The sequence below is a fragment of the Heteronotia binoei genome, chromosome 21 (assembly GCF_032191835.1).
Source record: "Heteronotia binoei isolate CCM8104 ecotype False Entrance Well chromosome 21, APGP_CSIRO_Hbin_v1, whole genome shotgun sequence".
NCBI classification, from domain to species: Eukaryota; Metazoa; Chordata; class Lepidosauria; order Squamata; family Gekkonidae; genus Heteronotia; species Heteronotia binoei.
The window spans coordinates 150,615,422-150,627,184 of NC_083243.1; the positions used below are offsets into that span (position 1 = coordinate 150,615,422).

Here is an 11,763-nt window from a genome sequence, read left to right on the forward strand (position 1 = left end):
GTATTTATCCTTGTTAAATTGAGCCTTGTTCACATCCATCCACTCTTCCAGTGTGTCTTCTGATACGTTCACTGCTTGTCCCAATTCAGTGTTATCTGCAAATTTGATGAGTAGCACCCCAACACACCTCATCCAGATCATTTATAAAAATATTGAAAAGGCCTAGAACCAAGCCCTGTGGCACCTGACTGGACACCTCTCTCCATTCAGATGAAATGCCACTGACAACTACTCTTTTGAGTTCAGTTCTCCAACCAGTTCCCTATCCACCTAACTATCCTAGAGTCCAGTCCACAGTCCTCTAGTTTACCCATCAGAACATTATGGGGAACTGTTAGAAGCTTTACTGAAATCCAGGTAAACAACATCAATAGCTTTCCCTCAATCCAGTAAGCTTGTCACTCAAAGAAGGAAATGAGGTTGGTCTGGCAGCATCTATTGGGAACAAATCTGTGCTTATTTCCCCAGATTGCCAAATTGTCCTTTAGGTTTTTGTAGATTGATCCCTTCAAAATCTGCTCTACTATTTTCCTTGGAGCAGAGGTCAGACTGACTGACCTGTAGTTTCCTGGGTCATCCCTCCTCCTTTTTGAAAAATTGGAGTAACATCTCCCTGCTCCAGTCTTATGGCACATCTCCTGTCCTCCAAGAGGTCTGGAAGATGATAGAACTAATTAATTCCTTTGAAATTATGTTAACTTTCAAAATTGTCACGTAATGTATTGACCAATAACATGCTCAAACATGCTCCATGGAAAAAATGGGTGAGTCTTAGCCACAACATTGTAGCTTCCATGGTCACTTCAATGTCAATCATGCATTTTTCACTCAACTGTATTTCTTAAATAGCAACATAACTTTGCCTATACATCAACATTTTTAAGTGGGAGGAAGTACTTGGGACAATAGATGAGCTTTTCCCCAGTTCTTACATAAATAAATAGCTGAAGCCTCAAACATGCCTGGGACACCTATTGCTTTATGTAGATAGATCCAGGTGGGCAGCAGTGTTGGTCTGAAGCAGTAGAACAAAGCAGGAGTCAAATATCACACTTAAGACCAACAAAATTTTATTCAGAATGTAAGCTTTCATACGCATGCATACTTCAGATGAGGGGATGGGGTGCATACAAAAGCTTATATTCTGAATAAAACTCTGTTGGGTCTTAAAGGTGCTACTTGACTCCTACTTTGTTCTAATGTTTTATACACACAGATGGAAATGTAGAATGATGCAGAAAGGGTGCACAAAACAATCATTTCCATGGTCTAAGAATTTTTTTTGCTTTAGCTCATGGCAACATGAGCACATTAAGTTTGAACCACCCATTCTCTTCCCAACTGGCCAGCCTCCGAAGTGCTTAGAAGCAGGAAAAGAACTGCTTTCCCTTCAGTACTGCAGTCCATCAAGCAGAGTCATTTTTGTCCAGTTTTTGAGGGTCAAAAAGCGTCGTGATGCGACATCACCCCAGAGTCGGAAACAACTGGTGCTTGCACAGGGGAAGAGGAGTCTATGGAAGAGCCACACCCATCAGCACTAGCAGGATACAGCCCAATGTTAAAAATCTGCTTCAGAAACTTCATTTACATAGAAGCCCTGAATACACATATGGCTGCTCTCACATTACCAGAACTGTGCACCTTCCATGCCTGCCTAACAAGCAGCAGCTATTCTATATGCTGGTGCTATTCTTTAGCAAATACTATCAAAGTTCTGCAGTGTCATGTTGAAATAGGTTAGTGGATTGCCTTGGGAATAATTAATCAGACCATCTTCTATTGGTGCAGAAAACCCCAAACTTTCCATTATGTAACCTCTTCTTAGTACTGGAAGCATTGAATTTGAAGGCAGACTGAAAGTCAAGAACAGTTTTAGATAATTTTATCCATTTTTTAAATTTGGCTATCTAGTTCTGACACAATCATTAATGTTATCCTAGCTTTGAAACTTAATACTGCAAACTCAGATCCTTGCAATATGTCTACAGCGTAAACCCCAAGTAACACCAAGCCTCTGCTGTTCAGATTCTAGTATCATGCCTCTTGTAACTGCCAAAGACTTTAGGGGAAAAATCAAATCCATGCCCAGGACTAGATTAGAGTATTAGGCTCTTATGTTCTATTTACTCAGAGAGATTAGTTCCTAAGCCATGTTAAAAAAACTGAATCTAGGTATAATTCAAATATTTTATTCTCCCAAACTGAAGGAAAAAATATTCTAGCATACAGCTTGCAATATCAGCCCTTCAATGAAATCAACTGGAATGGGTGCAGGAACTGTTTCAATAATTCATCAAGACTCCAAAGGATGAGCATGTATGCAATAGTAAGAAGTACTCTTAGTAGAAAAAGACCCCAGAGTACAGGAAGCTGTAGTGAAGTTAATCAGGCTACATGGATCTCCTGGCTATACCCACACCACTACTGCTTCTAGACTCCACTGGTTCTAGAAATTCTACCATGAAGTGCAGAGGATTTTTGTTTGTTTATCCCTCACAGCAGCCACCAAAACTGGGGAAGGGTAATTCTGCAGAGCACCTTTCGCAACCATCCTGCAGCATCCAATGTGGTGTTTGTTCCTAACATCTTCCACTTATTGTTTAACTAGAGCTACACACAATTAATGGGGAAAAGTAAACTAAAGGAATCTCCTTTAATAATATTCCTATTTAATCTACAGATGAGAAGGCCCAGAAATTGGAAATTGAGCACAGAACTCCCAAGGAAATGTTTTCTTTTGAAAGGAGTGAGGAATTCAAGACAAAGATAGGGCTCTATCAACAGAAGTATAGTATCCAGATCCAGCGAAGTGATAGTATCACTTTGCTCTGATTAGACCTCATTGAGTATTGTGTTCAGTATTGGGCACCATAATTTAAGAATACAGACAAGCTAGAACGTGTCGAGAGGAGGGCAACAAAAATGATGAGGGGTCTGGAGACCAAGTCCAACAAGGATAGACTGAAGAAGCTGGGTATGTTTAGCCTTCAGAGATGACTGAGAAGTTATGATCACCATCTTTAAGTCCTTGAAGGGGCTGTCATATAGAAGATGGTGCAGAATTGTTTTCTGTTGCCCTAGAAAGTCAGACCAGAACCAACAAGTTGAAATTAAATCAAGAATTTTCAGCTAAACACTAGGAAGAACTTCCTGGCAGAGTGGATCCTCGAACAGGCTTCCTCAGGAGGTGGTGGGCTCTCCGTCTTTGGAGGTTTTTAGACAGAGGCTAGGTGGCCATCTAACGATACTGATTTTGTGAACTTAAGGGAAGGTATTTGTGAATTTCTCCATCTTCTGGGCTTGGAGCAGGGGTCACTGTGCGTGTGTCTGTGTGTAAGGGGGAGGTACTTGTGAATTTCCCACACTGTGCAGGGGGTTGGACTAGATGACCCTGGAGGTCCCTTCCAACTCTATGATTCTGATTTGCTCTCTCAAAATGTGTAGTACAAAGGATTTTTAAAATGTAACACTATATATACAGTTCATGTATACAAGTGTAGTTAGCACAATGGACTAGTTCTGGAACACCCAGCTTCAAATCTCTTCTTTGCCATGGAAGCTTGTTGGGTAAGCTTGGGCAATTTACTCTCTGAACCTACCCTATCTCAGTGTTATAAGGATACAAGAAGAACAGTGTCATAAGCAGCTTCAGGCTTCTATTAAGGAGAGAAGCAGGGCATAAATGTTTAAGTGCCACAGATAAATATTTTAGAAAATATGTCATGCTGCTTAACTGAGATAACTTTTGCTCATAATATGCTATGTATAGTATACTGCTGAACAATGTGGTGTTATATGATTTAACTTTATATCCCAATGTTCTTCTAGCCTGTTGTGATTGCATGATAACATTCAAATAATACTTGTTTGCATCCAAAAAGATATTTAAAAAAATCTATTGTTTCTTCCTTCATATGGTAGAAACCAAGATAAATGCACTGACAGCACAGGATGTAATTGTTTGCAGCTCTCTGTAACATTGGGTATACCAGTAGCTGTACTTTCAGAAAACTAAGGCATTTGTAATTTTAAATTCCATAAATATGGCAGACAGTACTAACTGATATGGCAAATTTTAAAGTACAAATTTTATTAACCTATCCTGATAGTTCTGTATATCAGTTTCTTCCAAATTTCAGGTTTTCTACCTAAAACAAATGTTTTCCCATGGTTTCAAAATTTCTAGAAATTGTTAACTCTAAGCAAATTAATATTTTCACCAACATTCAGTAGAACAACAATTAAACAATATTCAGCTTCTATAAAGATGCTGGTATGGCATTCTCACATATTTCAATACACCTAATACCCATTTTATTAATCATGCATTCTAAAACACCAACAGGCAGTTGCATCATCAACAGCACAGATGTAATTTTATACCAATAACTCAATTCATAAAGCTGATGGAAAAATCAGATGCTTTTATTGGTATGGGTAATTTATTTTACCACAGCAAACAAGGAAGAAGCCTCTTTATGACATCTTTTTCTGGCACAGCACTGGAAGGGCTACTGAATATTAATGAGTTGGTTCCCATAGCAAACAGAAGCTCTTATGCAACCAGAGCAGAAGCTGTAGATGATTCACTAGGGGGAAAAGGGAGGGGGGGAAAGACATGCATTAGACAATGGCATCAAAATTAGGTAGATACCACAATCCCAGGATTAAATTTACAATTCAGTTGTAGCAGCTCAATGAGTTATCTAATCAAAGCTGAGGAAAACCTTATTGATATAAACTGCAGATAGCTTTAATACAACCATCACCATTAGCAATTTTTCGTGTCCTAAGCAACAGAATGCTTGAACTACAGAGAAAATCTAATTTGTTTTAAAAGGACTAAAACATCTCCTATACCATTTTGGACAAGAGCGTTCATCTAACCTTATTAGAGCTGAATACATAACAAATGTATCCCAACAGTAACTCATACTTTGCTTCTAAATTCTACTCATTACAGGCTGGGAAACTAAAATGTTGCCTGTTTTTTTAAGCAAGATTTTCATATCAAATTAAACAGAGCAAATCATACTTACTACTTCCAATTAGGTGGCAGTACTCTTTTGGTCTTGTAGTAACGAGCCAATCTATGAATTCTGCTCTCAATTAGAATGAGTCGGAATTTGGCATCTTTATCCTGACAACAAAAAGCAGTTCAGATAAATGACATTTCAGTGTGATTTTGGTTTCACATATACTCAGTTACATCTCACATCACTTTCTTCAAACTTGGGCCACAATCTCCTGAATAAAGAACTCTTCCACAATTTCAGTCATTTCAAAGTGAAAGTCCTATTTCACCATTTTGAGGATGGAATACAGACGTCTATTTACCTTCCGGTTCCTTTCAAGATGCTTACGAACAGCAACCGCCTTTTTGATTAAGTGGTAAAGGTCCTCTGGAAGATCAGGAGCAAGCCCCTTGGATTTAAGAATCCTTAGAATTTTGTTGCCTGTCACAAAACGAACTTGGGCAACTCCATGGGAGTCCCTCAGGATCACACCTAGAACAGAAACAGAATTATGCATATTGAGAAGTTTCTTGCAATTCTGCCATACAATCAGGGTTGCTCACTCAAGACATCCGAGGAAGATTTAGTCAATACAGAGGAAACTGGTGGAAACTTCTGGTGGAAACTGTGAATGGTTATAACCAATCATCACAGTGAGCAAGAAAGTATTCTACATCAATCTCTATATCAGTTGGGTGCAAACAGCTTTTTTAAAAAAAATCAGTTCAAAGTTATGTATTATGCTTTTTACCTTGGAATTCCAGTGAAGATGACAGAACCCCAGGACCAATACTAAAGTAAACACAGATCTTTGTGAGTTTTGTGGGATATGGCTGTTTATGGTGTGCACATCTGAAAAGAGCACTGCTGATGATATTTAAGTGTAAATATCAGTCTGCAATGACACTGCTAGTTTCCAAAACCAATCTAAAGCTTCCAATCTTACCCATCATTCAATATGACTTAAATGAGACATTTGTGCTTAACTGTGGACCAACTGCAATTTAATCACACATCGGTAATAATTCTTTAACTTAATCACACATCGTTAATAATTCTTAAACTGTTGTCCCAAAGGTTTCTAAACAGTTTGTGCTAGTATGCTTTAAAAAAAAAGTCTGTCCCCAGCACTAGCAAATCATATTATAAATTATAACTAATACTAGTGATTATAGATTCAGGTGGGCAGCAGTATTGGTGTGAAGCAGTAGAACAAAGTTTGAATCCAGTGGCACCTTTAAGAGCAACAAAGTTTTATTCAAGGTATCAGATATTCCAAATATCTGAGGAAATGTGCATGCCACTGTATCACTGCTACACCACTGAAGGCACCCAACTTAAAAAGTGTGGGCATGATTAGCACACCATTTAAATATCAAGTATTTCTTTCAAATCATTATCATTTCAAATCTTTCTTTTCCCAATCAAATGTGGCTTCTGAAAAATTAACACCTCTGAATGCAGAACTTTCATTGTTATGCACGCAAATTTCAAACAACTTTCATATTTACATGGACTTCTCTGCTCTTTCATAGGTTAGCTGGTTTTTTATTTGGTATAAATTGGGGGGGCCCAACTCTCTGGGTGCCTTTGGTGTTCTGACACAGTGTGATGGGAACAGCCACAAAACGGCTGCCACAGGGGGAGAAGGCAGCCACAAAAAAGCAGCCACAACTTGCTTTCAGTCACTCAATGATGATCTTTGTGCTGACATAGCAACTGCTACAAAAGCAACATTTTTTAAAATCGGCACAGCCAATCTATTCTTAATGGTCAATCAGAAGTCTTGCTAGGCAGAAGCCCACCTGGCTCCACCTACTTTTTAAGAGCATTTGGCAGGTGCCATGGCACCCATAGGCACAACATTGGGAACCTCTGGAAAAAATGGTTCAAAACAGACTAGTACCTTCCACATGCTGCAGAAGACAGAATAAACTGCAAAAAAATTGCATAGTCATGTAACATATGCCTTTCTTGGACTTTATTTCCTAGAGTGCTCCTGCCCTTGTTCTGTTTGTTCATATGCATATAACACCAAGGATAATGCTTCATACGTCTGACAGAGTGCTCCATCTCACAAAAAAGCTATAACAGGACGTTAAACAGAACAAACATGATTATTCTGCTTTTACTCTGTATGCTACATTTTAGCTGAAGACATACCAATCTGCGAGGGAGTCAAGCCTTTTTTAGCCAACTTGTAAATCTGTTCTTTTACATCATCAGAAGTAAGTTTCAGCCACTGCAAAATTCAATTGAGAATCATATTACTTCACAAATGGCTACATTCAGATATGCAAGCAACAGTTTGCACCAACACAGGTACACAACTGATTCTGCAAAACTGTTCTTAAAGGGAAACTCACTTGTACAGAAAGTCATCTTGATGTACCTTACAATGCTATAATGCAGGGGTGGCCAATGGTAGCTCTCCAGATGTTTTTTGCCTACAACTCCCATCAGCCCCAGCCACTGGCTGCAGCTGATGGGAGTTGTGGGCAAAAAAAAAAATCTGAAGGGCTACTGTTGGCCACCCCTGCTATAATGTATTTATTACTGGCCTTATACTCAGATCAGATTTAATTACTGTGCACTGGCCACATCATAAAGTTTTTATATATCATACCACAGAATCAATACAATAAACAAAAATGTAATTAGAGCAGTGTCTGGTTTTTTAAAAAGTGAGTTCACATCAAGGTGCCAGACACCTTCCTCTGTTCATGCTAATACACACACACGTGTATGTATTTTTTTCCCTGGTGACCAGCAGTTGACAATTTACTTTCAAATAATTATATTTCCATCAGTTAAGCTACCAGTTTTCACGCCACACTGGACTCCAAATACACTAACTGGATATAATGTACCACATTAATACAACATTAATTAAGAGCCTGCAAGACAAAGCTGCAGCCTTAGAATTTCCTGAACTTCATGCAAAATTGGCTCCAATAAAGCCTTTTGTTTTGTTTGAGGATTCTAAGCATACAGTAAACAAACTGTATAAGATATAGAGATTCAAAGGATATTTTGCACAATTTTTAGTGTTGGGGAATGTTCTGTGTGTACTTAAGTCAAGAGAAAATTAAGAAACAAACAACTATTTATTAAAATGTCTCATAATGTTCTGGTTATCACTTTTCTACAGAAAGGAAGCTCAACCTAGCTAAGTCTACACCAGGGGTGTCAAACATGCGATCCAGGGGCCAAATCAGCCCCCCGGGGGGCTTCTATCAGGCCTGCGAGAAGTCTGCTAACTTCTCCCCCTCTCTTGCTTCCTTCAGTTATCAGAGATTATTAAATAAAATATTGCAAGACTGCTAATCTTTTAAGCATGTTTTACTTAAAGCTTTAAAAAAAACCCTTTAGTTGTGTTTGTCTATGTCCTTTATAAAGTTTATATCTCCACTACCTGGCATTATATTTTATGACACACATGGCCTGGCCCGACAAGGTCTGTTATGTCAGATCTGGCCCTCCTAACAAATGAGTCTGACTCCCCTGGTCTACACTAAACATACACCACCACATCAATATGATCCAATATATGTATATGAAAGAATTAGTAACTATTTTAAAATTGAACTCCCAAAACAGATAATCAGCCAATTCAAATGTTCCAAGAACAACTGAATTTTGCTCCTCACAACAATTTGGAAACCTGATAAAGGTGCCCACTTGCCAGACCATTTTAAGGTGGCTGGTATTTAGACAGTAATTTAGAAGTCTATACAGCACGGGAGATTATTCATTCAAATCTGACTGTTCTTATGGGCTATAAACTAATGTTGTTGGTAATCTACATTAATGTTGTTTTAATCTGCACCATTAGGCACTTCTCACACTGAGTGAAAACAGGGTCACAGTAACAAACAGATCACAAAGATTGCTACTTACAGTGGGTACACTTCGCCTATATGGCAAGGCAGACTGGGATAAACCCTTTCTGTTGAGCAGAGAGAAACATTTTTAACATACACATCAAAAACAGGTTGGAATAAGTTTCCAAGCTCAGACCAATAAAACACAGTCACCGCACTCCCTGTGATCCCATCAACAAATCACTCCTCACTGAAGCAATGTGCCAAGAATTGGAACAGAATTACTTCATTCCATTTTGTTCCAAATCTCCTGCGTAGCTGTGAGCATGGCAATACTAATACACAGTGGTAAGAATACCTCATTTCAACTATCCACTGTGCCATAAACCTCACTGTGTAACCTTCAACCAAACACTTCCTCTTAGCCTAACCTACTCCAAAAGACTGTTTTAATAGAATGTATTTAATGAAATAAGGAATAGCATAATTTCCAGTTTTGTTAAAACATGTCTCGATGAAAACTGTATCCCCATATACCTAACTTGTTAAATTTTAGGCATCACCAGATCAAAGTGTTTCTGTAAATCAGGCTATTATTTTGTAACCTGCACGTGTGGCGGGGGCGCGCAAAAAGGGGCGCTAAAGATCAGAGGAGGCAATGCGAGGGTCTCAGAAACCAAGCCCGCATTTCTTTCTTGCGCCTATGAAGTCAACAGCAAGCTCACGACTCCCACCCTTCCACGCCCAAAACCTCGCACCGCTTCTAGAAACCTCTGTGGGGTGGGGGGAAGACATGAAAGAAACCCGGAGCTCCTCACAGCCCGCCTCAAAGAGTTCCTTTTCCGAGAGGCCGACGGTCAGCCAAGAAGACCTGGGAACAAAACGTCTTCTCTCTTCCCACACAATGTGACCCCAATCTACAACACGAACCCAGTAACTGCAACCTTCGGGAACTGTCTGTACCCCCGGCCCCGGCCCTCACCCTGGAGCGTGCATGCGACCCATGATGGCGACGAAGAGAAAGAGCAGCCCGAGCTTACAGCGCAGATCAACCTTATCCCGTCGGAAGTGACGTCAACGCGCGCCACGGGCCTTGTGCAACGCATAGTCGGAACCAAGAAATACAGCCCCCATCATGCAGCAGGGTGGAGAGTTTGTAGATAGTTTAATTCCCATGATGCGCTGCAGATGTAGCGCAGCTCGCAGTACCGCATTCCGTTGCCTGATGAAGTGTGCGTGCCTACGAAAGCTTACCTTCCGAATAAAACGTTGTTGGTCTTAAAGGCGCTACTAGGCTCTTGCTTTGTTCTGTTGCTTCAGACCAACACGGCTGCTCACTTGGATTTATCATGATGCGTTGCGAAAGGCATTGCTCTGAATGCTGATTGGCTCGTGTTGCCAGGGTAGTCTATCCTTCAAGAAATTTGATCGAGTGAAGCGTCGAGAGTGATTTTTTTGTGTTACTTTTCTTCTTTAAAATGAAACGTTAGTCGGTGCTTCAAAGACTGACAAAATGTATTCTGGTATAAGGTTATATTTTTCTTAAATTGGCACCGGGTCTGCTTTTGTGCTTTGCTGTTGCAGACTAACACGACTACTTAGCTGGAATTACTTGCTTCTGTAGGGATAGCCGCCTGGTTTATAAAACGCCGCACTGCCTTGAGAGTGAACAGACAGTAGCTCTTTGGGTGTCACCTCACCAATACTAGGCAGTCTAATGGCCACTGATTCCCCCACCCCTCCGACCTGTTTGTGTTCTTTTCCCATTTATTTATGTAGGAGCAGCGAGCACTTAGAATCCGTGCATTTATTTTAAAAACTAGGAGTAAGGCCCGTTGTGAAGAAAAATACGAGCTCTAGAAGGGGGCTTTGGGCGAGTGCCTGCCACCCTTGCTGACTTCCCACCCATCCAAGTGAAGGCACTGACCCCCCCCCCCAGCCCCCCTTTAAAGGGCGTTAATGTCTGCCAGTGTGAATTTGAGTGATCTCCAGTGCCTCCCCAGAAGGAAATGGCATTGTACCTATTTGAGGTCCTATCCCTTCTCAAACCCACCCTCAACCTGGAGTTGGCAACATTATATCCTTTCCTTCCTCTGACTTCAGCTTTCCATTGCTTTCCCCCTCCCTGCAGCTTCTACATAGGAAAATAACAGTCTTTCTTCACAGTGGGGTGGGGGAGGGCAAAGCAGTTTGCATTATTCTCCTCTGCCCCATGTGATCTGAACAACAACCCTGTGAGGCAGATTGGGCTTGAAGTCTATGTCTGGTCCAAAATCATGCAGTCAGCTTCCACAGCAAGAACCTGGGTCTGGCACATTCCACTCTGAAGCCATAACTCATATGTCTTCAGATTCTACCACAATCTCCAGGAATTTCCCACCAACTTGGAAAGGTACCACTAAAGGCCTCTGGGCAAGTGCCTCCCTGCAGCCTTGCTGTCTTCTCACCCCCCCAAATGAAGGCATTAACTCCCCCCTCACCTCAAGGGGAGTAGTAGATTGATCTCTAGAGGAAGAGGGAATGGAGTGTACCAGAGCAGCAAACACTGTGGTGTGGAAAAATAAAATGAGGGTTCATAGAAGGCTTAGCATAAACCTTGGATGGTACAGAGAGAAGGGAAGCCTTAAAATACTAATATTGTTCCAGCATAAACTTTAGGACGACAGCCAGCTTCTTCGGATGCATTGTTATGGAAGAGAGAAGAGAGTGCACTGTGATGAACTGAGAAGGGTGTCAAACATGCCACCTGGGCGCTGAATCAGGCTCCCAGAGAACTCCTATCAGGCCCGAGTGACTGTCATCTTCTTCCTTCTCCCTCTCTCTTGCTTCCTTCTGCATAACAGCTTGCTTTGCGAGGCTTGCACAATCACGCAGGAGCTACAGAGCAAAACCTCTATTTTCTCCATGGGCTGAGGCTCCTCCCT

The 11,763-nt window shown here is 40.7% G+C and overlaps 1 protein-coding gene across 1 annotated transcript; it reads right to left on the minus strand.

Annotated features, from left to right (window-relative positions):
* Window positions 1-4,404: 4,404 nt before the first annotated feature.
* On the minus strand, window positions 4,405-10,018 carry RPS13 (ribosomal protein S13). The gene is made up of 6 exons (XM_060262616.1): window positions 9,822-10,018; window positions 8,916-8,964; window positions 7,179-7,257; window positions 5,338-5,507; window positions 5,040-5,140; window positions 4,405-4,589 (listed from the first exon to the last, which is right to left on the minus strand). The coding sequence occupies exons 1-6, from the start codon at window positions 9,842-9,844 to the stop codon at window positions 4,556-4,558; spliced, it is 456 nt and encodes a 151-aa protein (XP_060118599.1). The 5' UTR covers window positions 9,845-10,018; the 3' UTR covers window positions 4,405-4,555.
* Between the last annotated feature and the right edge of the window lie 1,745 nt (window positions 10,019-11,763).

Excerpts from the sequence above, each read along its gene's own strand:
- RPS13 (XM_060262616.1), bottom strand. The coding sequence starts at position 9,844 with ATGGGTCGCATGCACGCTCCAGG. Across the intron at positions 8,965-9,821 it reads GGTCGCATGCACGCTCCAGG|AAAGGGTTTATCCCAGTCTG; the intron begins GTGAGGGCCGGG and ends TCTGCTCAACAG. Across the intron at positions 4,590-5,039 it reads CTGCCACCTAATTGGAAGTA|TGAATCATCTACAGCTTCTG; the intron begins GTAAGTATGATT and ends TTTTCCCCCTAG.